The sequence below is a fragment of the Malaya genurostris genome, chromosome 1 (assembly GCF_030247185.1).
Source record: "Malaya genurostris strain Urasoe2022 chromosome 1, Malgen_1.1, whole genome shotgun sequence".
Classification (NCBI taxonomy): Eukaryota; Metazoa; Arthropoda; class Insecta; order Diptera; family Culicidae; genus Malaya; species Malaya genurostris.
In genome coordinates, this window is record NC_080570.1 from 37,302,823 (window position 1) to 37,330,593 (window position 27,771).

The 27,771-nt window shown below is 38.8% G+C and overlaps 1 protein-coding gene across 1 annotated transcript; it reads right to left on the reverse strand.

The window, feature by feature from the left end:
- Positions 1-1,002: 1,002 nt before the first annotated feature.
- Positions 1,003-27,087, reverse strand: LOC131437418 (unconventional myosin-Ia). The gene is made up of 20 exons (XM_058606742.1): positions 26,700-27,087; positions 26,257-26,427; positions 26,072-26,187; positions 25,699-26,005; positions 25,074-25,637; positions 24,953-25,016; positions 24,861-24,874; positions 24,667-24,751; positions 24,498-24,592; positions 23,987-24,134; positions 23,571-23,923; positions 23,247-23,500; positions 22,854-23,186; positions 21,884-22,250; positions 21,726-21,812; positions 21,279-21,659; positions 21,067-21,219; positions 20,847-20,906; positions 11,726-11,853; positions 1,003-11,674 (listed from the first exon to the last, which is right to left on the reverse strand). Exons 2-20 carry the CDS (start codon positions 26,359-26,361, stop codon positions 11,551-11,553), a joined length of 3,738 nt encoding a protein of 1,245 aa, XP_058462725.1. The 5' UTR covers positions 26,362-26,427; positions 26,700-27,087; the 3' UTR covers positions 1,003-11,550.
- Positions 27,088-27,771: the final 684 nt, after the last annotated feature.

Genomic DNA, 27,771 nt, shown 5'->3' on the forward strand with positions numbered 1-27,771 from the left:
GTTGATTTTGCATTGCGATTATTGTTTTGCTTTCAACTGTCTCCGGCATTTGACAGCATTCAAAACAACATATTTTTCAACTACTTGAATATATGCAAATCAAAAACCATATTGGTTGAATCAAAAAGAAATTAGTTAAATCAACTATCGCAAAAATCAAAAACTGCGATATCGCAATTTTATGATCGAAGGGCTCTCCGTGCGGAATTGTTCCCGAAAATTGAAAAAAAAACCGATTTGGTACATCACTGCCGACAATAGACTGAAGTCAGCACGAGTGTTTCGAAGCGACACGAGTGCCTCAAAGGGCGTCTCAATGGGACGGAACGAACACAATGTCTTTTAGCATTAGCGTGCATTAATGAAGCGATTGAAGACCGAAATCGCTGTGAAATGACCTTACATGAAGCACATACCATGGTTCAAATCAACGGGATAGGTTTCAATTACGTGGGCATCACCCTTGTTCTCCTGAGTTGGTATAACCAAGGTAATTTTTTATGCCATCTACTAATATGACCTATAAATTTAAAACAAGTTTTCCGTTCTCAACGAAACGGCTGTGCTACTCTCTCCAGTGATCTCAGAATATATGGCATCAACACAAGTTTTTTTTTTAATTGTTGTGCCATATAAATATTTAGAAGGTCTTAGATATGTGTTACAGAAATAACAAGACAGTAAACGTAAAGAAATGTTATACATAAAAATAACCTTCTCTCGGGTACAATCACAAAAATTTTATTCGAATACTCCATAATGACAGTTCCAGTGGAAAAGTTTAAAGTATCTGCTGAAAACCGAGAATTAGGTACATAAGTCATCAGTAACATTATTTTGTTTATCTGAGGACCCCTTCCGGAAACAAAATCCTGGGTACGGGCCTATCTGGTAGCAGTGAGGCAGCGATCTGGCAGCCAAGCCAATGCGGCCAGTTTGTGTTTTTTTTAAATCGCTAAAAGAGGGAAAAGAGGGTTTTGAATCAATAAAACCAAGATTCGCTTCGTTCTCTAATGATTTTTTTTATTACTCTGTTGTTGCTGTTGTTCAATGGATGAGATATGTATAATTATAATCAATGTTGTTGTTTTTTTCGGCTAGTCTGATTTATCTTGATGTTTGTATGTGTAAGACTGAAAAAATCCCGTTTGGTTTAACGTTTGATCCTGTTCCTGCTGTGATGAGTTAGACATATGTGACTACTACACTATCCTACCGATTTCACTGGCTTTGGTTTTTCAGTGTTAATACAGCAGTAGTATTTCGCTGTTTACAATGTAATTCGAAACATTAGGTTTGAAAGTGTTTTTCCTTCCAGTGGTTGACCAACAGAAACAAAGTAGTTAGGCTGTCTTTTCATTGTGTGTGTTTTTTTGTTTGTTTTTTTTTTTGTATTTTATCGTTAAGGTTTTAGAAACATGCTCGAGTGACAGGCGATTACGATGTTGTCCCTCGAATAACTAACACTAATTACCGACAGATCTAAAGGGGGCGACCCTTCCGAGGTCCATTGGCCCGCTTCTATTTAGGCTGTTTGCTTTGCTTTTTTGCGTTCCGCACGAAATTTTCACTTGAATAATAGAACAAAATTTACTATGGAGTGGAGTGTCTTGCGGTGATGTCAAGTTGTAACCCATGACTATCTGGCGGTTATTCAAAGCAGAAGTCTGGAATTCCGAATCAGATGCAACAACCATTTCCGAATTCGGAGTTTACTACCTTGATCGAAAAGTTCCCGGATTCACCACCGTGTGGCGCTCTCAGTCATCCGATTAGATTTTTTTAGGTTGCCATATCTGTCATCGATATTCTGTCAAATGTTCATCTTGATACCGGGACACTTGTGAAAGTTACGGTGTATTGAGTACATTTAAAATGGAATTCCATTTGTTGATGTCTTAAAAAACACGATTTTCAAGGCCGAATCTGACCCAGCATTCATCAAATAGATTATTACTGGAGACGAGACGTGAATTTACGGCTATGGCACGCAATCCAGACATCAAGCGAGTGAAAGAATAATACGCAACCGTAAAAAACATGTCGTTTCAATCGAAAAACAAGGCTATGCTCACGGATTTCATTGATCATGAATTCCTTCCACAAGGCCAGACCGTCAACAAGGAGTATTATTTGGACGTTGTGAGACGTTTGCGTAAAGCAATTAGCCGAAAAACGACTAGATTTGTGGGCAAACAACTCGTGGATCTTGCACTACGATAACGCACCGTCACAACAATGTCATCGTTCAGCAACCACCAAATTCAACTGATTTGGCTCCCTGCGACTTTTTCCTATTTGGGCGACCCAAGAAACCGCTCCGTGGAATGCGTTTCAGCACCCGAGATGAAATTATGGAAAAAATGGCAGATGGCTCTGATGGCCCATGAACTAAGAATAAAATATGTCTCGAGGATTGGATGAAGTGCTGGTATAAGTGTTTGCAGTCGATGGGGAGCACTATATTGATGTTGATGAATAATCTTTTCAATTTTTTGAATAAATTCCGAGGACTTTTTCATCAGGGTAGTATTTAGAAATCGTACTGAATTCCGGACGGGTTTACTGGGTTGTTTTCAAATGTTTCGTGTTCTTCAAGTGCTGAAAATTTCATCACGACTTATTTTTTTTTTCAAAAATTGTTAATCTACGTTAGTTATAGTCCCCCAAAACATGATAATAGAGATTCCTTCGTTATGAACTCCGATAGTTAAGGCAAGCAAAATTATCCATTTCTGTAAAAGCACGTGGGCCATAATCAAGACAACAAATTCGGTATGATGTAACATGGTTTAATCAGAGATGCCAGATTTGCAGATTTGTCTGTAAATATGCAGATTTCGTTTATAGTGCTGCAGACACTCGCCCTTATTCTGAATAACGACGTATTGGTCGAATATGGTTCGGTAGAATCCTACCTACCTTTGATTTGCTAGCGTTATTAGGAATACGAATGCAATACGATCGAAAAAACGATACGTCGTTATTCAGAATAAGGGTGATTGTTTGTTGCAGACTTTTGAAAATCGAGTTTTTCGCAGACTTTCGTCAAAATTTACAGACTTTTTAAATGCCGCGACTTTTTTTTTGTTTTGCTCGCCAAGTCAGTTTAGCGTGTCAAACTTTATAGAGAAATTGCTACCTGCAAGCGATACTCGCTGACTGCAGACATATTTTAGGATTTACTGACTTTTGCAACCCTGTCTGAAGACAGGGCTGCCAATAATCAACTCCGTACTTCATCATCACTGAGTTCAGCTCACCTGGAAATCGGTTTCAGAAGCATCGCTGAACGAGTTGAGTAACTGGGTAACCATTTGTGTAGATAAAACATCGTCTCAACATCGTAGTGTCAACCAATCAGCAGATGAGCGCTGAGTGTACATCAAATATTAGAACCCACTGAGAGAAGATTTGTGAGTTGTGATTTGATGTGTTTGTACATCAACACATTGAATCAGATTCTTGGGACACTGTATCGCTTGTATTCCCATCCACCAGAGTTGCCAAGGGCGGCCAACGTTCGAAACGATGCCATTTCAATCCAATTCTCAAAACAATTTTTCGTATGCTGGAAAACGCATTTGGTTTTAGTAGCCTGTTGTGTTTAGCTCGAGACATGACATTCAATCTTTCGACTTTTGTTTTCGTACATTAATGCACGTGCTCGTTTTGAGTACCAGCAAAAACAAAATCGAAAGTCTGGGTTGTGTTGGCAGCTCTGTGGTTTAAGCATACACTCACCGGTGTAGCTCGGTATGGTGATGCCAAACTCAGTACTCACTTTTTAAAACTAGGAATGAGAGTTAAATGCTATGAAATCAAAACTGAGAACCATCACTACCATCATAATTTGATGTCAGCGGTGCTCTGTATAGGTGATTGTGTTTGTTTAGATCAGCGATGAGTTTCATCTTCACCATCATTTTACGGATTGCATAGAAATCATGAGGTGAGCTGATGAATAGAAAAAATCGAATCTTATGAGCGAGTTTTTGCCACCCTTGTCTGAAGATATTTGAAATTTTGACCTGGCATCAGAGTTGCCAGGTTATTTTTTCCAAAATCTGTCAAAACTAAAAAATTTGTCTGGGTCTGGGTTTATACAAGGCAATTTTTGCGAGTTTCATTTTCGGTGAGCAAAAAAAAAGTCTCCCCCACTTATCATATAGAGGTCAAAACAGTAAAGATCTAGCGAGAACTGACAAAATCTAGGAAAATTTGGAAAATCTGGGAAAATTTGGAACATCTGGCAAAAGATCTGGTCAGTTTGAATGTCTGGCGAAGCGAGAAAAATCTGGCAACGTTGCCTGACATCTCTGGACGTCGCTAAACAGAGATTCCAGATATTTTCATAGAAAATCTGTATTGCTTTATATAAAAAATCTGTATTCACTAATAAAATGAAATTCTTACTACAAAATGATGATAAAAGATTTTATTCCAATAGGAGGTGGTTGTAGGATGGTAGATTCAATCAGTCATTGCAGTCATATTCCAGGACGAAATTTCATAGTTTTTTTTTTAATTTTTTTTATCCACAATTGAATTGTAATTCCGTATATTTATCTAGTTTGAAATTGTTGACTTAATAATTTGACATGGGATTTCAACACCCAATATGCAACGTCAAGTCGGGTCATACAACTCTCAGTTTGACAGTAAAGTTTCATGATGCCATTACTTCCTTGAATTTCAGTTCAAATTGGTTTTAAATTATAATATAAATGGATTTCACAACAGATTTCCATATAAATTTGTGATTTGTTCGTTGATTGATAGACTTTTATCTCGTCACTGGAATAAAATACTAAAAGATAGCTCAGACAGAAATTTTTTTTTTTTTCGTATTTTGTGTGAGATCTGTATAAATCTGTTTTAAATTGTGGATATCTGTATAAAATCTGTACTCTGTATTAAATCTGTAAGAGCATGTAAAAATCTGTATAATATTGTAATTTTCACTGTCTGTTAGAAAAGATTGCGATGCAAAAAGATAGCGACAAAATGCCGCAAAGATAGCGAAACTGTCATTCGCATCGATTCAACCCGTTCGAGATCACGAGCCAGAAAAAATATTTTTTTTAAATTGATTGTTACAATGACAAATTTCTATTAGCAGAATAATTATTAAGTAAACTTGAATCATAATGAATTCATTTTGATAATGCGTATGTGATCTGCCATCGGATAGAACTGACACGGATTTTTTTAGGCGTGTTATTAAACTATTACAAAAAATTGTAGATCGTGCACTCCAAAAAGTTGGTCGTTTTTGACAGATATATATTTGTTGATGCTTTCAATGAACAATGGAATAACACTTGTCGCTAAGGAATATTACCAGTTCAAACTGCAATTGACTTAAATCCACCAATCGATTAATTTTTCTTATGGCTCTAATTGAATTTTTTATCGTGACGTCACGAATGAACAAAAATTCATCCTTGACAGTTCAGCGGTATTGTATACAAACAAGCTTAAACAAAAATCGAAGAACACATTTCTAACAATCATCTTTACACTTTGCAAATAGTCACTTTTATTTAATAAATCTCGAAAAACAAACCGTATCAAATCATGAGCAAATGATTTAATACTTTATTTTGGCGATATGGACCGTAAATGCTCTCATCCAATTTGTCAACAGACAAACAAAAAAATCTCTGTTTACAAACAGTACTGCTGAACTGTCAAAATGTGTTCATCCGATTGAGGTTAGCAGTGACGGTAAAAAACCTAATGCTAGTCAATTTCAATACAACAGACAGCAGACCCTTTCAGCTTGGAGCGAAGTCAATCTTCAGTTCAGCAACGTCATCGCACGGCATCACATTCAATATATCATGTCAATTGTATGGGTGCGCAACCCTGCTATTTTGGCGCGCACGAATTTGACATTTTTCTCCACTACTTCTATATATAAGATTCGATGCGGGCTCGCCTGGGGGCGACATGCTCGCAAAAAAAGGATGTTGCCAATAATTTGTTCGGGAAATGTGAGAGCTGGATATCTTGTTAATATAATGTCTTTGCAGACAGCGAATAGCGGCCCTTACACGAGCATTATTTTTGTCATTTTTAATGATGACTAAGTAATGATGTATTTCAAATTTGATAGAAATCTCGTCATTACTGCACCATTACACGTTCATTAAAATGATATTATTTTTTAGTAATGACATTTTTAATGACTCGTGTAAGGGCCGCTAATAGGTTAAACCAACTGTCCAATCTTCTGGCAGAGATGCCAGGTAAAGTTTTGGGCGTCCGCGTACTAGAAATGCTTCTCTGCGAGACCAAATTATAAAATTATGACGAGAAAACCAAACAAAACCCCTACAGTAATAGCAAAAATCATTAAATTGGACGTTGGTTTATAAAAAAAAACTTCGAAAATCGGCAAAAAAGTCTGTTTAATTGCAAAGTCTGCTAACAAATGAAATTGAAAATTTACATACCAATCTGCAAACCTGGCATCTGTGGTTCTGACGTTCATTATTTCGCTATTCTGCGACGATTCCGTCGCATTCTATGTCCAGCTGAAAACCACTATACAGATAAATCTGTATAAATGGCATCTCTGTCGGTAAATGAAGACGAATTTTCGTCCAAACTGTCAAAGCCTGTTTATTCGATTCGAAAAAAAAAATACAAAAATGCCGAAATTCTCATCTACAACTCGCGCCCCATCTACTAGAAAAAAGGGACAAATATTAGTAAATTTTGTTCTATTTATTTCTGTAAATCTCAGCAGACAATTTCTTTCGTGCGGTGCCATTCAATGCAAACGTTTTTCTTATTTTTTTGGCACAAGTTCTTCTCATCCAATTTGATCCACTCTGTTAACTATATATTCGTGTGTGTTTGCGGGTTGTGTGACGGGTTCCGGGCCGGGGTTTGCCCGGTCCAGATGCGTAATGCCCCCATCCCCGGCATACACGGGTGTTTCCTACTGTTTTTTGTTTGTTTGGATTAATAGGTAATAATATTTCAACTACTATATTATTTATTTATTTATGATTATATATCTATTTCACCGTTATTCTTACGTTATTTACGCGTAAAAGATTTCATAGAAAAACGACTAAATATCGAACAAATGCAACGGATTGACGCGCGGTTTTTTTTCATTATTTCGCTGAACTAAACGTACAAAAAACTGTGTATCGTTTTCGGCACCAGATTGCACTTCTTATCATTGGAAGAATGTTCTTAAAAGATACCACAAACACGTGCTGTGACTTTTTTTGCTTGGTTGTTTGTTTCATCAGAAAGGTTTAAAATGTCTTTGAAAAGTATTGGTTTTGTTCTATTTATTTCCTATTTTTATTCCGAATTATCGTTCCGACAAAATTTGGCACAAGTTTCACCTGCCAATTGGGATAAGGAAGGGGTCTAAGGGGGGGGGGGGTAAGAAACTGATTGGATTCTCGACACAACATCAAAATTCAACACTTCCGTTGAGGTATTCTATTTGATTTTGTCTCGCCAGCGCAATGCACTTTTTCCTTCGAACTAACGGCGAAATAAGAACGGGAACGGGTCACGCTTTCTTTTTCGATTTAAGTCTGTTCCGGGTCGAGGCGCTTGCGCTGCGCTAACGTCAATTGGTTATTGTTTCTGGTTTGTTTACTTGTTTAAATGTGGTTTCCATTGACTACTTATTCGCTAGGTGGCGATGAACATTAACACTTTGCCCCATCGTCCATGGTTTCCTTTGTTTTATTTGTTGGTTTGTTTGTCATTGAAATAAGCGTCTTTGAGTTTTCTCGATTTATCAGTTTTTTTTACTCACAACTGCGATTATTTGAATAATTCGTGTACTAGATTTCAGTGCTAACAATTTTATTATTACCTATTGTTTGTATTTTTTTTTTACTTTTTTAGTTATCTGACTCCAGATACACAACAGTCCAGTGCGGACAGATACTCTCATTCTCGAATAGATTATCACTATATTTGCTATTGTAATTGGTTTTAAATGCATTTCGATAAGACAAATTGAGCTACCTATTGTTAAGTTTTTTTTCTTTCTTTCTTTATATCTTATAACATAGTTAAGGTCAATGAGCTTAGTATTTCTGCGTCCATTAAATCTGTTTACGGTTTGTGTTAAGACCGTTTTTCGATCAACGTGTGTGAAGAAATGAGAAACACTTTAACTTTAATATTAAAACTCTTCGGTTTCATCCAATGTCTGTCTGTATCTTCGATTTTTTTTCTATATCATTCCGTAAGTGTTTTGTATGAAAGTAGTCGATAAAATCAATATCAAAAATAAGTTCTAGGTTAAAATTTAGCATGTAGGCTTAAAAGAGTTTGTTTTACAGTTTTGCACGATTCGTTCCTCCGGCCGAAGCCGACGGTGGCGTTTGACATAAACGTTACTTGGTGTTTTTAGTTTTGTTCAGTTGAAACAACGGTTTTTTTATATGTTTCCCACATCGAGAAGTTTATGTTTGGATACATTTGCGACGCCGGATGGATTGAAGCAGGCTGATGTACTCTCAATCTGATGTGCAGAGAACCGGACTCATCATCAGTGAAGTTCACAAACATCTCAACTCTTCTAATACTGTCGGTGTTGATCGCAGAGCTGCTGAAGAGACCTCCGTGTCTTTTAGGAGCTCTACCAAGACTAGCTACAGTAAAGCTACTGGAGATGAACCACAGACTAATTTAAACGATGTCGAAATAATGGGCCAAATGTTTTTTTTTAATAATAGAACGACAAAATGCGCTATATTTTGGTACCTTATGCTCTATTCATATTTAGGCAGACACGTCGAATTTCAAGGCAATACAGTTATTTGATTTTTGACATTTTGACATCATGTTAAGTAAGAAAAAAAAAGCAGCTTGGTAATGTCAGAGACATAACCGGATGACGTGAATACGAATAAAATTTATAATTCAACTTCTAATCTGTATTCTGGACCTGTAATTCTGAAACCGAGTTTTGGATCCGAATGCTTGAAGCAAACTCTGAACCTGAATTCTGAAACTCAAGTTTGATGCTGGATTCTGGAACTGAATTCTGAACCTGAACTCGGGAACTGAACTCTGGATCAGGCTTTTTGAACTGATCACTGGACCTGTGTTCTAGAACTGAATTCGAGATTAGGTGTTTGTAACTGCATTCTAAAGTTACAGAACTTACAGGATTCCGGTCCTGAATTCAGTTTTCAAATTCGAATTCAGATTCGGAATTTAGCTCAAAAATCTCCAGGTTCCTAAATTCAGCTACACTTCTTGAATTGTGGAAATTAGAACTGAATTCTGAAAATACAACTGGGTTTTGGATCTGAACTCTTGGTCCTGGATTTTCATGTGATGTTCCAGAAACTGCATTCTGAGTCTGAATTCTGGACAGGAATTATGGAACTGATGTCTGATTTGAACTTCAATTTCATTTCCAGAATTCTGTTTAAATATTCAGGTCTAAGTGCAGAATTTATTTCCGACATTTGATTCCAGAGTCCATATCTCGAATCAAGAACCTGATCTCAGCTACAGAATCCAGACTTAGAAACAGGAACTTGATTCTGACTCCGGGTTCTTGACGAGGAACTGAATTTTGGAACTAGAACTAATTCTGGAAAATAATATCTAAATCTAAGTCTGGTCTTGAATTCTGAAAACTGAATTTCAGAACTGTACTCTAGAATTGCATTAGGGATCTGGATTCTGGTCTAAACTGAATGAGTCAACTACGCAGGCTAAAATGAATGAAGCATCCAATTTTTATTTTGAGTGATTTGTGGTTATCTCATATTATTGAAAACTCTATCACAAATTGGTGATCATATCTCCGATAATGTGGACGAAAAATTATGTTGATGCGTTAAATAAAACAAGATATATTGACGATCTCATCACTCACCCAGGTGATAGTAGAATAAAACGTATTCACGTCAAAAACGAATTTTGTTCTCGTATAATCTATTATTTTAGAGAATCCTAACGGCACAGGAAAACGATGAAAAGTTGGTCGAAATTCGTCGTGGCAAATCCTCCGATGCGGTTACATATGACAATATTAATGAAATAGATTAATTAATTCAGGCCAACAAAAACGCATATGCGCCTTATTTTGGGCGAGATTCTGTAGATGGAAAAAATATCTTGCCATTGAGTGCTGCGCATGCTAATTGCGGATCAAAAACACGAACGCAAGCGCAATCCGGAAGCTTGTTTGACCATACTTGGTAACTGTCGATGGAACTCCTAGCTCAAGCAGTTCTAGGAAGGCTCAATGGGTCGGAAACATAGCGTCAATTTCCGGGGATCATTATGATATACTTTTCGTGGACTACTTAGGAAAAGAGGAAATCCGTCAATAGCCAATTAACGGTTTATGACTTCAATTGCTTCCCCAATCACCTTACTCCACCCATTCGGCTCTCTTGGATTATTATCTACATAGTTGCGCAAAGGAACACCTGACACATTTTGTTCTCCGGTTACACTCCCTCCCTCCCAAACAAGGGAGGGAGGAACCGAACACGGCCTCCGAAAGTAGAAGAATGAAGGTCTATTTTTAGTCTAGTAGCTTTCCGTCATGGAGCACTGGAGTGTCGCTCACCGCGTTTTTATTCATTTTTAACTCGTTTTTGAAGAATCAGCCGTATGTCACAATTATTCAGCTCGCACGATTATCATCGACGGGACATTTGGAAAATTATGATGGTGACCAGTGATTTTTGTTCGACAGCAGAAACAATCCTCCGGCTCTTGATACATTTGAATCGAATCCGAATAAAAGTGAGCCAACAGCTCACAGCTCTTTTAAAAAGAACCGCAGGTTATTCATTTCCTACCCGGTTTACCGCATTGTGAAGAAGCGAACATGCTACGAGTTGAACGTATCTTCGGCTCTTGAAACATTGAGACATTGTAAGCAAGAATTTTTTTTTTGCGTGATACTTCAAAATACAGTTTTTAACCAAGCAACAGATATGTCAAACATCCACTAGCTCCACACTGCCTTAACCGGAATCTAAATGCAAATATTACGTTTTAACTATAGTTTAACGACAGATTAGACACAATTGCAATGAATTGTTCTATCGTCAAATCGATATATCCATCAAAATCTACCTTCTCTAGTTTAAATTCCGAGTGTTTTTTCTTTCTTTCTTTGTATTACAATTGCTAGGTTACCGTTTTAATTGATGTACCGTTCTATCGAAGATTTGAATAAATTTAATCCGCATAACAAACGTCGATATACCCGCTGACCGTTAATTTTTTTTCTTCTAACTTTCGTCTCGCCTCTCAACACGTTTTCCAATTCAATCTATCATATATTCACTAAACCATTAAACCATTCAACAAACGAACAGTTCGCGGTTGCTCTTTCGAGCTGTCAAATATTGCTTTGGTCGCACCCCCGATCCAAATCCTAAATCGATTACACTAATCAAATTCCAATCCGCGTACGCCAAACTCCATTCCGTCCTCGTCGTGGTAATCGAACAGACCGGCCATCAGCTCGGTACGACCACCATGGCAACCAATTTTTTTCTCCTCCGGAAAGGCCCGCTGTTACACGATCACCTCCATCCGGTTGCCCTTGCGCTGGACCCGGGTCTGGTTGTACGGGCTGTCCATCAGGCCATCACATTTGAAGGTAAACACAACCGTCTGCTGGCCGAAGTTGGCTTCGAATCTGAAAATGAAACAAGTGAATAAGCATTCCACTGGATCATGGATTTCTTACTCAGTGCTGATGACGATCTCCGGTGATTTGGCGGTTGCATTCTGAATCACCAGAAACAGCTTCGTTACGATCTCGATCGAGTGGGCTGTTTGAAACACGAAGTCACCCTTCTTCTTGCCAATCTCGGACTGTAAGTAGACAGTGTTGGGAGTTTATGAGTGTTCAGTTAGGGTTCAATCATCGAATAACTCGAATAAAAACATTTCCTAGCTACGTTTCGCTAAATATTTGATGTGCAGTCTTGCCTTCGGAACGAGAATAACGAAAGGACATTTCCAGTTATAACTAAATATCGAACTACAAATTGCACGATAGCTAGATGTTTTTTTATATGTGTGCAGATCTACTGGTCCACACTCCAAGTATTCTCTCGAAAACGACTAAACGTATGAGGAGATGGACTTCCTGGATATAAGATTTATATGACCACAACTCGAGGCAATGTTCCGAAAGATAGAAATTCAGTGCCATGATTTAAATTGTGACACTTAAATGAAGTGATCTATGATAATCCTTGAACGGAAACACATCGATTGCGCTGGCCTTCATCTACATCACGACAATGGAACTAACACATGGATCAATAAGTCCCGAGACTAAAGCAGAGATGGCGCTCGTAGTAAACCAGTAACCACGTCTTTCTAGAGTACTAACCTTTGCTTGAAACGGGTCAAAATTTTAAGTCGATCCGACCAGAAACAGCTGAGTTATCGAGGTTGGAGTAAAGTCGTTTTGTAGTTTGTTTAAAAAATGGAAAAAACCGATTTTCGTGTTTTGATAAAACATTGTTTTTTAATGGGTAAAAACACCGTGCAAGCGAAACAATGGATTGAAAAATGTTACCCAGACTGTTGTCCATCAAAAGCAACGATTTATCGGTGGTTCGCCGAGTTTAAACGTGGTCGTACCGACACAAATGACGCGGAACGCTCGGGTAGACCTGTGGAAGCCGTTACACCGGAAAATGTGAGTGAAGTGACAAAAATTATAATGAAAGATCGTAAAGTGAAGCTCCGTGAGATTGCTGAGATGACACAGATATCATATGGAAGTGTATTTACTATCCTTCATGAAAAAATGAGCATGAAAAAGGTTTTTTCCAAGTGGGTGCCGCGATTGCTTTGATCTGCTTCCCCACCCCCCATACTCGCCAGATTTAGCCCCCAGTGACTACTGGCTCTTTTCTGATCTTAAAAAATGCTCCAGGGAAAATGATTTGGCTCAAATGAGGAGGTCATCGCTGAAACTGAAGCTTATTTTGAAGCGAAAGATAATTTTTTTTATAAACATGGTATTAAAAAATTGGAAAAACGTTGGAACCATTGTATCACCCTAAAAGGTGATTATGTTGATGAATAAAAAAAAATTTTACGAAAAAATGTTGTTTCCATTGTTAGTCTCGGGACTTATTGATCCATGTGTTACACCCGGCTGGTGCATCAGTCAATAGAGAATACGAGGTTCCGTTCATCAAGCTTAAACTGCAGAAAAACAAAAACTAGCATATCTGCTGTTGGACGTTCGCAGTGTAAGTTTCGTTTCAAACAAGAGCGATTGCGTTATCCAGCTGCTGGTCGTTTGCATTGGGGAGAACGGAAACGAAATGTGGACAACGATGGGGAATATTATACAAAATCAGCCCTTCTAATGGCTCTAAATGTTATCTACAAAACTAATCAGATTACAAATCGGAGGTAAAAACAATCAGTTCAGTGCAAATATAGCAATTTTCTTAGTTTTGTGCTAAACGAGTGTGCGAGTATCACGTTCTGTCTTTCTGAAGTATTAAAAGTGCAATCGACGATTTTTACATAGAGTGAAATTATTCAACCAAGAAGTACCATTCAATTTTGTGTGCGGAATCAAATTTCTGATACCGAAACGTACAGAATGTTGCAAAAGGTCGAATGTTTTTGATTGGTACAAGTTGTTCAAAGAGGGTCGAGGACGCGTTGACGACGAACCACGTACAGGACGACCATCAACAGGTAATGGGACAGTTTTCTTTGATTTTCGAGATGTGGTGCCCTCCAAATTCCTTCCGACTGGCCAAACTGTCAACAAGGCATATTATTTGCGTGTTTTGCGTGAATCTCTTCGTAACAAGAGACAGGAATTATAAGCCGACAACTCTTGGTTTTTGCAGCACGATAATGCACCACCGCAAACTGCATTGATTCTTCGTGATTTTATCGCCAAAAATTCAACCAATATCGTTCCGCAACCACCGTATTCTCGCTTGATTTTGCACCGTGTGACTTCTGGCCATTCAGCACATTCAAACGACCACTCCGGGGAAAACCGTTTTGAGTCGATTGAAGACATCAAACGTGAATCGCTACGCACCCTGAAGACTATTCCGGAAATTGTCTTTAACAACTTCTTCGAGGACTAGAAAAAAGTGTATTGTGACCGGTGAAGATGGCTTTGAAGGGGGGCGAAATCGATTTGGAAGAATAAATAAAGATAAAGAGATAAAATGACGGTGGTTAAACCGACGACACGACCTGCCACTCGCTATTCGAAACTGTATCGCAAATTTAACTACCCCTCAGTAACTGGTAATGTCAAAACGAAATTGACTGAAAATTTTCGGAAACTGGCAGCACAAGTTCATAAATTGTTGATTTTGAAAAATAGTTACTATAACCTTGGTTACTGTGTATCAAAGACCAAATGAATGTAAACAAAATAAATTCCGAATCGTTTCGCAAATCGCAAAAAAATTAAATTGGTTCGTATTCTCACGATAAGTTGCAAAAGTGCTCCAACATCATTAAATGTCTGAGCAGTAGATCGATTGGTCACTCGGCTCTCTGAGGAGAAGTTATGGGAATTCATCGGTGGATATGGAACTCGTTTGTGATTACTCAATATGATTCATTCACTCGCTGGACGACCACATTAAAGCTGCGGTTGATTCGGTTAGTTAAAAATTAAGACCCAAGTATATTAAAAAATGAAAATATGTAATTCATTACTGTTCTTTATTATAGCTTGCAGTGATAATGGCTGAAGCAATTGGTTGATCCCTATTCTTCTCTCTGATTTGGTGAGCAATTGGTTGATCCCTATTCGTTCTCTGATTCACCGAAGTGGCACAGAGGACACAGTATTTAGAACTATAGTAACGACTCTCTCACATCCTTTGTAAATTATCTCAATATTAGGAGATATCTTCTCCGGCAACTGTTCTAAAATCACTCACTGTGTTCTCACCTTTCATATGCCATTGAAAAAAAGTTGAAACTCTAGGGCCTAGATCACCACAAAAACCGAGTACTCCATATTAGAGATGGGCAAAACAGTTCATTTTAAAGAACCGTTCAGTGATGCAGAGTTCTGTTGAAAGAACTAGTTCTCCAGAGCCGTTCGTTCGTTCTTTTCATAGTTGGTTTGTTTGTTCAAAGACTGAACGAGAACTCACTTTTGTAAGCTTAAGCGAGGAAAAAAAGGTTCCTCGAAATAGAACTGAGGTTTCGTGACGAAACTTTCTTATTAGTACCGTTCTTGAAAAAGGTTGAGCGAGCTTAAAAAACAAAAAAAAGATCCCTCGACTTTGAGCTGAGGAACTACCGTTCTCGAAAAAAGAACTATAGCTCGTTCATTCTTTCAAAAGAACTAGTTCTTTTGAACCGTTCGCGATCGAATTGCCCATCTCTACTCCATATAAGCGACCAGTCTTTCGGACCGTTACCAAATACGAAACGTGACGTATCAACAATCAACTCAGATTCCAAGCACAGATTGGTGTTTCTTTCGGGAATAATCTTTCAGAAATAGCAATGCAACGCAAAATATCTGAAAAGTTTTATAAAACTGGAGACAATCAATTCAATTAGAATGAATTAACACACGCCTGGTTTTTTAAACGGCATTTCCATTTGAAAAAATAAATACAAACTTGTTTTTCAACGACAAACAGATTGGTTTTGAATAAAATGCTGCAATACGACAATGTAGTATTGTATATCTCATATACATCCCACATCATAAAAATTGAGATATTAAAAACGTGCTTAATCCACCTATCAGTGAGATGATACCTTTTTTTTTTATCAATCCGCAATTGTTTTTTTCATGAATATTCTTCGGTTTTCATGACATTATTTTAATGACTATCGTTTTAAGCTGCAATTTGACATTTTAATCACTCATTACTCTATCTAAAAAGGGTACAATCGATTAAACTTTTCATGATATGTCGAAGTGAGTTCAACTTTAGAATAAACGGTAATTTAAGGTACTTTCAGAGCCGGTATTCAGGAACCAGCATAAACCAAACCGATCCGTATGGCCATATGACGAATAAATTGCCATAGTTTTTAGTCCAACTTTCAAGCTTTTCGGGATTATCATCTTTTATATCGGTTTGAATTTTAAAAATTCATCCTCCTGTAATTCCAGAATCGGAAGTCAGCATTGAATAAAATTAATTAATTTTGTGTGGGACTATAAGTTTATTTTAATTTGAATTTTTTTCTGAAACTCGATTTGGATTCATTTGAGAAAACGATTGAGCTTTGAGAAACGATTCGATACTGGAGCCGAAATTTGAAAATCGGTGTAGTCGAAGTCAGACAAATTCACCTGATTAGTTTACATTTGTTTCAAAATGTTTAAAAATCAGTATAGACATCTTTGAGAAATCGTAGTACGAGTTAAATTGTTGGGTGCCTTCCGAATCGAAAACTGAATACCACTAAAACTAAAATAAGTGTATTTGGTTGTCGACTATTCAAATCAGCAAATATTAGATGATTCTTAGATATCATTTGAATCTTAGATCGGTTCAGCCATCTACGAGGAAAATAAGTTACACAATTTTAATTTCGTTTCACATATCATCCTGTAGTTCCGGAACCAGAAGTCAGATCCAAACATAATTCAGGAACCTTGTTTAGGAGCATACGAATTTTCATATGAATCTGAGTTTGTAGAAAACGGTTGAGTCATCTTCGAAAATAAGGTAAAAAATTGAGTGAAATTATTTGTCACATACGCATTTGCTGATCTCGACGAACTGATTCAAATGGTATATGGGTGTTTTGTTCTTCCAGCATTTATTGCTGTAAGCAGTTTAAATCAATATAATTATGAAATTGTTCAGAATTCGGAAGTGCTGCCATCTTTCCAATATGTCATATTCGAACGATTATGTTGCCAAAAACGAACCGTGCTAAAATCGGTCCGAGGCAAAATGACATGAAAAATAATGCTGTTCACAGTCTTTTTGGTACTTAGAAACTATTGTATGTAACAGTATAAAAAATCGTGTTTTACGTTGCTCCCAAGCCTTTCTTTGCCATACAGCGCTCAGAACTTCTACTGCTGGAATATGGGGGAAAAGTCGCTTACACGAAAATGTCGATATCTCCGTTAAAAATGGACGGATTTTAACAATCTATGGCTTGTTGGATAGCTATTACCGTGCGGAATCTAAGTCTGAAAACATATTCTGTTTTCAAGGTCAATTGTGACAGATACTGTCAAAATACTGAAAATTTTGACTTAAAACTTCGTATAACTCAAAAAGTAAACATCCGATCTCAAAACCATTCAATAGCGTTCTGGGTGACGGGGAGACCTTTCATTTGCGACTAGTTTGATCAAAATCGGTCCAGCCATCTCTGAGATCTCGACCTCTTAGTTGACAACACACATACAGGCACACACACACACACAGACATTTGCTCAGTTCGTCGAGCTGAATCGATTGGTATATGACATTCGGCCCTCCGGGCCTCGGACAATTTTTCGAATGTTTGAGCGAATTCTATACCTATTTTTTATGTATATAAAAAAATGTAAAAACACACAAATATATCTTGCAATTTTGCTTTTGTAATTGGTTTAATTCCTTAACCATAAATTTAATTTCTTATCAAACAATTCACAACTACCGCCTTCGAGCCTCCACCAGCGCTCGCAACAAAGACATATTGACTAGTTAGAGAGTAATGAAAGGTTACTCGCGATAGGAAACCTTTATTGGGAGCCTTTTTTAACTATTTCAAAGACAAATTGATTCACATTTCATTCCTATTACGCTTCCACGTATCTGCTATACGCTCTCAAATTGTTTGTTCATTTATTCTTGGGCTCCTTGGTAACTTGTCCTTAGTAACTTAAACAGTGTTGCTCGAGAAGATTATTTTTCTCATTTTCAAGGGGTCGCTATATTTATGGTAACTGTCGGTGATTCGTCAACGGACAATTTTATGGCAGATTTTTCTTCGGAGTGTCTGGTCGTTTCGTCGGTTAAACTGAGCTTCGGTAGAAAGAGTAACGAATGAAGGACGGGATTATACCCATTCGGTGCGACAGCGAAGGATGTGTTTTAGAATGTGAAGTTTACTGCAGTAGAGTGATAGATTCGATTTCAATTGAATTGAATGAAGTTTTACAGCACTGACTACGACATTCAGCTTCTGTTCCTTTGCATGTAAGGAAAATTCACTGAACCGTTGTGAACATCCGGAGAAATAATATTGACCATAGTATCAATCGATATAACAAATAGCCCTTTTCAAATCTCCAATGGCTCAAAAAATCCTTAACAGGATCCTAAAAATATCATATAGAACGCATTAGGAAAATTCGAAATATCAGCCGTAGGAACTTGAATACTATTCCATCACAGACTTCCCAAACATGGTTCCTGTATCGTATTTTTTAATTCGTCTCGCAACTATTGTGCAATTTGATGAGCACATTTTGCTTGTATGATGTGCAACATGTTTCTTGTTTGATATGTTTCACAGCAGTGATATTTTTTTAAGTGGAAACCGGAATTGAAACTGCTCAAATGAACTGTCAGTTGAAAAAAAACGATGTGGAACTTAATTCTTTCCGATTTTTGAGTTTCTTTCACATTTGTTGCAAAAACTTGTGAAATAAATTGTCTGACATATCCTACAAACATAACCGTTCTGTAGCAATTGTAAAACATGTCAATGTTAACAAGTTTCAGTTGCAATTTGGGTTTTTATTTAACTCAACATTGACGACTAACATTGCCTACTCCACGTTTTTTTTGCTCTCTATTCTGTTACTACGGAACCGGAGATTCGATCCGTATAAAATTCAAAAGCAGACAGATGAGACCTTTCATTTGAATCCAATGAGGTGAACATTTGTCTAACCATCTCCAATACATTTGGTGATCTCGACGAACTGGGTCGAATGGTATATGACATTCGGCCCTCCGGATCTCGCTTCAAAAGCCGGTGGTCACGTTGATTGAATAGCCTCTGTATAACAGTTCGGCTGAAAAGTTCGTATCGTTTAATAGAAACACACATTTTTTTGCCAAAATTCGTTTTTATTATTCAACATAATTGCCATCAGAGGCGATACAGCGATTATAACGATCTTCCAACTTTTCGATACCATTTTTGTAGTATGATTTGTCCATTGCCTCAAAATAGGCCTCAGTTTCAGCGATTACCTCTTCATTGCTTCTAAATTTTTTACCAGCGAGCATTCTCTTGAGGTCTGAGAACAGTAAAAAGTCACTGGGGGCCAAATCTGGAGAATACGGTGGATGAGGGAGCAATTCGAAGCCCAATTCGTTCAATTTCAGCATGGTTTTCATCGATTTGTGACACGGTGCATTGTCTTGATGAAACAAAACTTTTTTTTATCTTCAAATGAGGCCGTTTTTTTGAAATTTCGTCCTTCAAATGCTCTAATAACGCTGTATAATAGTCACTGTTGATGGTTATTCCCTTTTCAAGGTAGTCGATGAAAATAATACCATGCGAATCCCAAAACACAGACGCCATAACCTTACCGGCCGATTGTTGAGTCTTTCCACGCTTTGGGTTCGGTTCATCGCGTGCAGTCCACTCAGCTGACTGTCGATTGGACTCCGGAGTGAAGTGATGGAGCCATGTTTCGTCCATTGTTATATATCGACGAAAAAAATCGGTTTTATTTTGATATAACAGCTCCAAACACTACTCAGAATCATCAATTCGTTGTTGTTTTTGATCGATTGTGAGCTCACGCGGCACTCATTTTGCACAAAGCTTTCTCATATCCAAATATTCGTGAATAATATGTCCAACACGTTCCTTTGATATCTTTAGGGTGTCAGCTATCTCGATCAACTTCACTTTACGGTCATTGAAAATCATTTTGTGGATTTTTTTCACGTTTTCATCGGTAACAGCCTCTTTTGGACGTCCACTGCGTTCATCGTCTTCGGTGCTCATATGACCAGTACGAAATTTTGCAAACCACTTACGAATTGTTGCTTCGCCCGGTGCAGAGTCTGGATAACACTCATCAAGCCTTTTTTTGGTATCGGCGGCACTTTTTCTCCTTTTTTCCATTTTTTTTCACAATAACAAAAGTAGCTTCACTCAAAATGCTATATCTCACAAACTAATAATCAGACAGCTGTCAAATTTATACAAGTATCTTTTGAAGGTTGGTACTAACTGAAAATGGTATGGATTTAATTCTAGTGGCGCCCTCTCATAGAAACGATACGAACTTTTCAGCCAATCTGTTAAGAAAGCCACTGAAGGACTGATGAAGATAACTATGGAAAAAAATACCGCAGAGATGGAACTCGAAACCGTAGCTTTCTCCTATCCGTAAAATTTGCTTTGTAATTAATTTACCCATTACTGTAACTGAACATAAGAAAACGAGCATTTTCAGCTGTGCTCGGGTTTGCTAAAAATTTAGGACTGTTTCATTTTAGTGGATCAAATCAAAAGTCCGAGCTTTGTGGTTTCAAAATGTGCTCCAGTGAACTTGATCGTAACCAACAACTCGGACTAATTAAACTAACACAACTGAACAAAAACGAAGCTTTCTAAAATTCTAAGATTGCCTTAGGAACGTTCCCTTAGTTTTATGAAACTTTCAATGTAAGTTAAAAATTTCTCTCTACGCAATGTTTATTTATTATGGCACACAGTGTTAGCTCTAAGATGTCCAAGGTAGCCTCTATTCATTACTGTGATCGTTACCGTTTGCTCGGATCACTCAATCAAAATCTCGACGCCATCAAATTTTAGTTAGCGAAATGTCGCAATAGCGTTCGAAATTATTCCCACAGGATAAAAAGAAACCAAAGAAATAAAAACAAAACCGTTCAAATTACCTGAAACATGCACCCGGTTGGCGACTCGGACCGATCCGACATATTAGAGCTATAATTGTCCTACAAAGCGTACAGGTCGAACACACACGGGGGCAAGCGATACGATGGGAAAGAGAATACGCAAAATTTGTATGTACACGTCCTTCGTCGATTTGTGCGCGTGAAGGTGGAAGGCAACTACAACTAAAACTACGGTCTACGAACTACAAAGCGAACTTACGGCTCGTATGTGAATGACGGCGATGTCGTCGAAGTACGGACTCAGAGACATCCGGTAGATTTCCGAGGCCGGTATTCGATACTTGATCTGCATCGTTTTCTGGTCCAGCAGAAGCATCGAGTTAGTCGACAGGACCAGCAGAATAGGGATGAACTGAAAAATGTGAACGCAGATATAGCATTACCTTCGCTCAATTTACAATTCAAACAAACCTTTCCACTGGATCGAGCAATTTTATTTATGATATCGGCAAAAACCACATACTGGTCGTTGTGCTCGCAGCTAACCCGCTTCCACTGGATGTTCTGCCGCAACCGAATGTAGTCGCCGTGAAACGGATGGGCCACCGTTCTGGGGTAGGAGATTTTCCGATCCTTGAATATGATGCTGGCAGTCACTTTCTCACGCATCCGATTGCGAGCCGGTTGATCGAACGATTTCCGGTACTTGTAGCATCGCCATCGGTGGAAAATGTTGCGCAACAGTTGCGATGTTTCCGCCAGAAACGATGGAGCCGTGGGCCAAATGTGACAGATGGGACTCATGTTGTCGTGTGGCAGTCGCAACAGCAAAGTCAGCAAGAATTCTCGGGTCTGTAAGCACAAATGTTTATTAGCTGGTATTAAAACGGATTCCAATAATCGAATCGAATCTTGAACCTTAATCAGTACGAAGAATCGTCCGATAACCTGAACCGCCCAATGAGCTTGCTTTTTGAACTCCGTCAGCCGAATCTTTTCTCTTTCCTGTAATAAAGAAACAAACAAACAACTTCGATATGAAGCTATGAAACTACCCGAATCGAGTCCGCCCTTACCCTACATGCCCGCCAGAATGTTCCTATCACGAGGGAACTTCTCCGCAGTGCCAGAAAATATCGCCGCTTGGTGTAGCAGCGGTACGTTTTCTGAATCAGAACAGCCAGCTCATTGAGGCGCACCTTTCGAAACTCGTCCAGCTCGTACACGGTCCGGGGACTCCGGATGAACACCTTTTTTCGGCCGATTGTAAATTCAGCCCCGGGCAGGGGGACACTTCGGATGATCAGCGTAACACCTTCGATGGTCGATCCACTGTAGTGGGGCCACGTGTACTGGCAGAGCAGTTTGTACCGTTGCACAAACCGAGAATGTGCCATGTTGAAGTAGTGACCGTTGCGCCACAGATTGATCAGCGGCATTAGGCTAATAAGGAAGGAAAAAAAATCATTAGTTTCAAGATATGTTATTCAAAGTTTAGTTTTTCCATCATCTCACGAATACCACCACAATCGAATTGTCAAAACTAGTGCGGTGCTGCTCAGCAAGTGCGTGATTACGTCGATGAAAATAAATGATAGTCAGAAGGGGCCCAATTCTGGAGAGTATGGCGGGTGGGGCCAAAGTTCCTATCTGAGTTCAATCCTTTTCCGTACTGCAAACAAAACTTTCTCATCTCTTGTGTAGCATTCTGGTCGTTTTTCGAGCAACGCTTGATTTATTTTCATCATTTTCTGTCGGTAGCGATTCGTATTTACAGTTTCCCCCTTGGTTTTGAGAAGCGTGTAGTACAAGGCACCTTCTTGAAATGTTTCACTGCACTAAATGCGTATGACACTAGCTTGCACTTGATGAAACGGCAAATTTTTTGGAAAATTGATGCTAAAGCAAAAAAAAATATTACGCAATAGTTTCAGCGGTAACTAATCCCTCTTCGCAGAGACATCTCTTGAAAGCATCACGCATTATTACCGGGCACATCTGTCCCCACCTCCTTTTAGGTCGGACATTAGAATTAATACCACTCACCACATGTACCGCACCTGATGCTGGACCAGTCCGAGTTCGAACATTTTCGGTTGCTTGAGCTCGTTCGGTTTTATACAGAAAATGTAGTGATTGTACCGTTGCTCCAGTTGCTTCAGCATCGTTTGCAGCGAGGTACGTAGATTCGTACTTAAGCTGGTTGGTTTTCGGGTGGCACTGTGGCGTTTTGGGTTTCCCTCCGGAAACAAGCTGGTCACGATCGGTAGCCCGCAGTTCTGATACAAACAGGAGCTGATGTGCTTCGGAAGTACGTCCAGATTTTTCTCGACAAAACCTAGACTGGTGTACAGAGCCGGACCCTCGAAGTGTCGAATTCTGCAAGCAAAATGTGAAATGAGAATTGACTGGTGGCTGGTCTAATTTGGAACATCGTACTGAAAACAGTTGGTAGGCAAACTGGGATCTCGTGCAAGAAAGTTGGTGTGACCCGAACAGCACTGATGCATCCGGGTCAGTAGAATACCATCATTGATGATCTGTGGTTCGTCAATCAAGTGCAGAATTCCATAGCAAGGTTTGTCGATCAGCTCACAGATTGCCTGGTTGTCGAAATAGTCGATCTTGATCCAGTCCAAACCCTCGGCAGCGTATAGATCCTGCTGGTACTTGAGCACATTTTTAACGAAATGCTATACGGATCATAGGAGACGGATGACATGGGTCAGTTGAAAATAGTGAACCGTAATAAACACTACAAACCTGCTGGAGTCGCTCATTGCAAAAATTGATCGCTAGTTGTTCGAAGGAATTTTTTTCCAGTACTTCAAAGCCATAGAAATCCAACAGACCGATGGTTTTTCCACGCACCGCACTTCCAGCACCACACCCGTACGGTTTCAGCTTCAGCTGCTCGTTGATTCGTGTCGCGACTAAAGTAAACAGTCGACTGTACAGTGTTCGGCAAAGCGAAAACTTGATCTTTGCCGCACAGATCGCATCCACCTCCGACATGTCTGCTGTTTCGCTTTGATCCCAACTTTCGCTGATCCGTGTTAGACAGTTGAACAACAGATGGCAGTCTATCTCCAGTAGTTTAGCTATTTCGTCGAGTTCTAGAGGAGAGCAAACCAAAAGGTTTGAAAACGGGGGTCATGTCATTTGCATTTGCGTCTTACCATATTCATTAGAAATTTCACAACCTTCACTACCATCGATGTGAGTAGTCGGAATGAACGTAAGGTTTCCCAGTTTCAGCACCACCGCCAGTATGATGAAAATTGAATAGATTTCTTCCGGTCCAAATCCCAGTACCTCCAGGGATCGCTGTGTGAGTAAAAGATAAAAAAGACGGACGAGTAATGTCACAGATATAACTGGAGGACGTGAATACGAATGAAAGTGACACTCGTAGCATCAGTCATGCAATGGTTTTGTATGATAGAAAAGCAAACAACGAAGCTCTCATTTGCATCTAGACCCTCTGGACTGCACACGATCCATATGGTCTCGAAACTCCCATTGATTTCGGCTTAATAAGGCTTCCAGCCATTTTCTCAGCTTTTCGTCATACTTTCACAAACAATCGGATAGGTGTTACAAATTCGATGTTTTCAGATTGGTAATTTTATAATTGCTAACCAAATACCCTACTTAATTTCTTATTTAAATTCATACGGGATAAGTTACCTTTGTGAAAGCGAAATTCGTTCGATCATCCTCACTGGTAAGGCCGTACTTCAGAAGCTCATACTTGTCTATATTTCGCTGCAATTTAAGCGATTCTGAAAGTGAATAAAAAACAACAAAAGATTACAACATGTGCTCTTCCATTGCAATCAGCACATAACTAGCTTACTGAGTAGATGAATGTCAGCTCCTGCAAGCAATTGGTAAAAAATGTGAAAGCTGCGTTCTCCCGGGCTTCGTGTTGTGATTCGTGACTGAAGGGTGAATGGAATTAGAGTGGAGAAAAAAAAATGAGTTATTATCTTTCAAGAGAATATGTATGAAAAGAAGAGTGACAAATGAAAGACTTTTTAGTATGATTACCTTTTCCAACATATCTTCATTTGGTAAGCATTCATAACGATAAACAGAAATCATTGAGCAATTGTTAGAATGCAGTGCTGAATTTTACTTACATAAAGTGAGGTGACCTCCGGCGGGATCTCCCTTGTAGTCGAATTCTATATCGAAAAATTTGCCCTAAAAATCATAATTCGTTATAATTGTAGGGGAAAAACATTTTATCATTCAACTCACAAATCGGCTCGAATTACTGTTCTTCGCAGTACACGCATTTCCCATCGCCTCCAGGAAGAACTCTGCGTGCGCGACACGTTCGCGCATTTTAGCCAATTCCAAATCCCTCAGGTAAACTTCTTTCGTGATCGACTTAAGAATCTGTCTCCGGTGAACGGACGGTGACATACTGCTACTGTGATCGTAAGTGAGCGCAATCGACGAGGACGATTTGTGGATCGACCGAGTGCTGCTCTGATGGCAGCAGCGATTGAGACTGCAACGTTTTTGCAGGGATGGCGAATAGCCACACATTCGGTGCAGATCCATATGGCTACTACCGGCACTGCAGTTGTGCTTCGGGCAAGAGGCGAACGCCGATTTGAGAGTGGATTTAGTAGGGAACTCATTGCCCTCCGTTGATCGACTAATTGACTGGTTAGAGTGTTTCAAGCACTTCGGCGTGTTGCCCATACTGTTGGGAAAACTTCCAATTCCGCTGCCACCAGCCAGAGCCGCTAGATTTTCCGAGCTTTTGTGGTGAGAGATCAGATCGAACTCGACTGTCTTTTCGTGGGAGCATTTCTAAAAATAAAACATCTTTGTTGAGTTAACTGAGCTGATAGGTAACTTGTCACGAACGCACCCGACTAGTGTTATACTTCATGATGCTATCCAACCGTCCCGCTCCGGAGCTACTGTTACTCTCGAAAGAGGACCCCACACGGGACATCGTGGAATGTTTGGGTGTCGACTGACGGGAGTTCGGATTAGAGCCTTTTAGGGAAAAGATCGGTGTTCGGCTACGTTTCATCTCCGAGAGCTGCGTTAGAAAGTGAACAATCATTCGGGCCGATTCGGTTTTGCCGGCACCGCTTTCACCCGACATAACGATGCATTGGTCCTCGTTGTAGTTCAGTAGAAACTGGTGGGCCGAGTTAGCCAAGGCAAATCTACAAGAATGTCCAAACACATAAATATGAAAAGAGAATTAAATATCAAGAAAAAAAATAGCCTACATATGCGGAGGAAGTTGAAACAGGCTTTTGTTGGCATATTTCCGTACAAGATCCGGTGTATAGATTGCTATCGGTTTGAAAGGATTCAGTGCCACAAGAAACGTTCCGATGTAGGTCTGCAAGAAAAAAAATTAAGCGAACATTATTTCATATTCATTTTTTCTACAATCTACACTCTGCCTTACATAGATCAAATCACGTTTATAGCGTTGATGCAAATTATTGATAAAACTGTCCTCGGAGAGGTTCTCCAGGAGCACCGAATCCCAGCTTCCAATTTCCTGCTCCATCGTTCTTTATATCAGACTGCCAGGTTTATCACTTCAGAAATAATCGTTTCCGCTCTCAAGTCCTTTCTATTGCGAGCGGTTGTGTGAGTGGGAAACGAGACAAAAGTAAAATTAGAATTGACATATATTTATTTTTAGTGTTGTGTTTCCTTAACGCATATTTTCACTATCCCTTGCCTACTGGGATAGTAACCGCATTGATACTTCTGTTTCCGATTGCTAATACATGCATAAAATTAGCATAACTTTTGGCGTGCGCTTCACTAATCACCCAGTTATCAATGCAGAGCTCAGTTACTGTCAAAAATTCGGAAGGATATTATATATATATAACTTACCATTGCGTTTCACGGGATACCCATTCTAACCACCTGACACATATAACTACTTTGCCATTCAAGCCTCTTATTCAATCAAATTGCTTACTATCATATCAAAGGAATCCATAGCCTCGAAATATATGCAACCCCACGATTCACACCCTTCTTTGCAGCTATACTGATATTTTATGCATTTATGATCCTTGCTCTATTTACAAAGAACGTGGAACCAGCAATTACGAGAATCGTTTGAATTAGATCACTTCCAATACACAATCGCAAACAATCACCTGGGGAGCAAACACCAACAGTTTAAACAGTATTTCGAGATAAAAATAACAACTTTGCATGTGCAAAACTAAAAATTATTAAATTTTTTTCATTCCAGCACAAAAATTCGCTTCATCCCCATTAGTGAAAAAATATTTTGACGTTTGGTGTTTTCAAAACATTTGACAACACTGCACACTCTAAATAGAAAAATACTTGTGTTTGTGTTGAATTTTACCCATTCTCGACAAAACGACAAACGTATCTCATATCAGCTGTTTTTCAAAGAACGGCGAATCTAACATTGACAGCAAATGGAGAAAATGATCGATGAATGTTTCGACTTTGGTTTCAAATCGTGTTTAGAAATTATCGTATATTGTCTGATCAATTTATGATTAGTCGATGAATTGTTAGTTTATCTTCAAAAGGCACGCAAATGTTACTTTCCTTCTATATCCACTGAATAAATCAACATAAAAAGAGTTTCGCCCTTTTTCGATTTGTTTACTTTTATACTTTCTGTGTGAATTATAAAGATACGCCATTGCGCATTTTTCATGAAATTGGCTGGTTTTCGCTACTAAGACAAATCTGTGAGTAGTTTTATTGTTTCTTTTACTATTTCCAGTAATAAAAGGTTCGGTAACCATCTAAAATAAAGAAAATAAAAAGTTTCGCCCTTCCTTACTAGCAATTGAAGTATCGCCCTGTTCGTTGGCATGGAACACGGAGGGCGAAACTTGCGTAAACAAATGGAATGACAGTTTCGCCTTTTATAGTTCTTTGTATTACTAAGATTGAGATTTTTGTAGAATAC

Excerpts from the sequence above, each read along its gene's own strand:
- LOC131437418 (XM_058606742.1), bottom strand. The coding sequence starts at position 26,361 with ATGGAGCAGGAAATTGGAAGCTGGGATTCGGTGCTCCTGGAGAACCTC. Across the intron at positions 23,187-23,246 it reads TTGCCTACCAACTGTTTTCA|AATTCGACACTTCGAGGGTC; the intron begins GTACGATGTTCC and ends TTTTGCTTGCAG. Across the intron at positions 21,813-21,883 it reads CATTCTGGCGGGCATGTAGG|GAAAGAGAAAAGATTCGGCT; the intron begins GTAAGGGCGGAC and ends TCTTTATTACAG.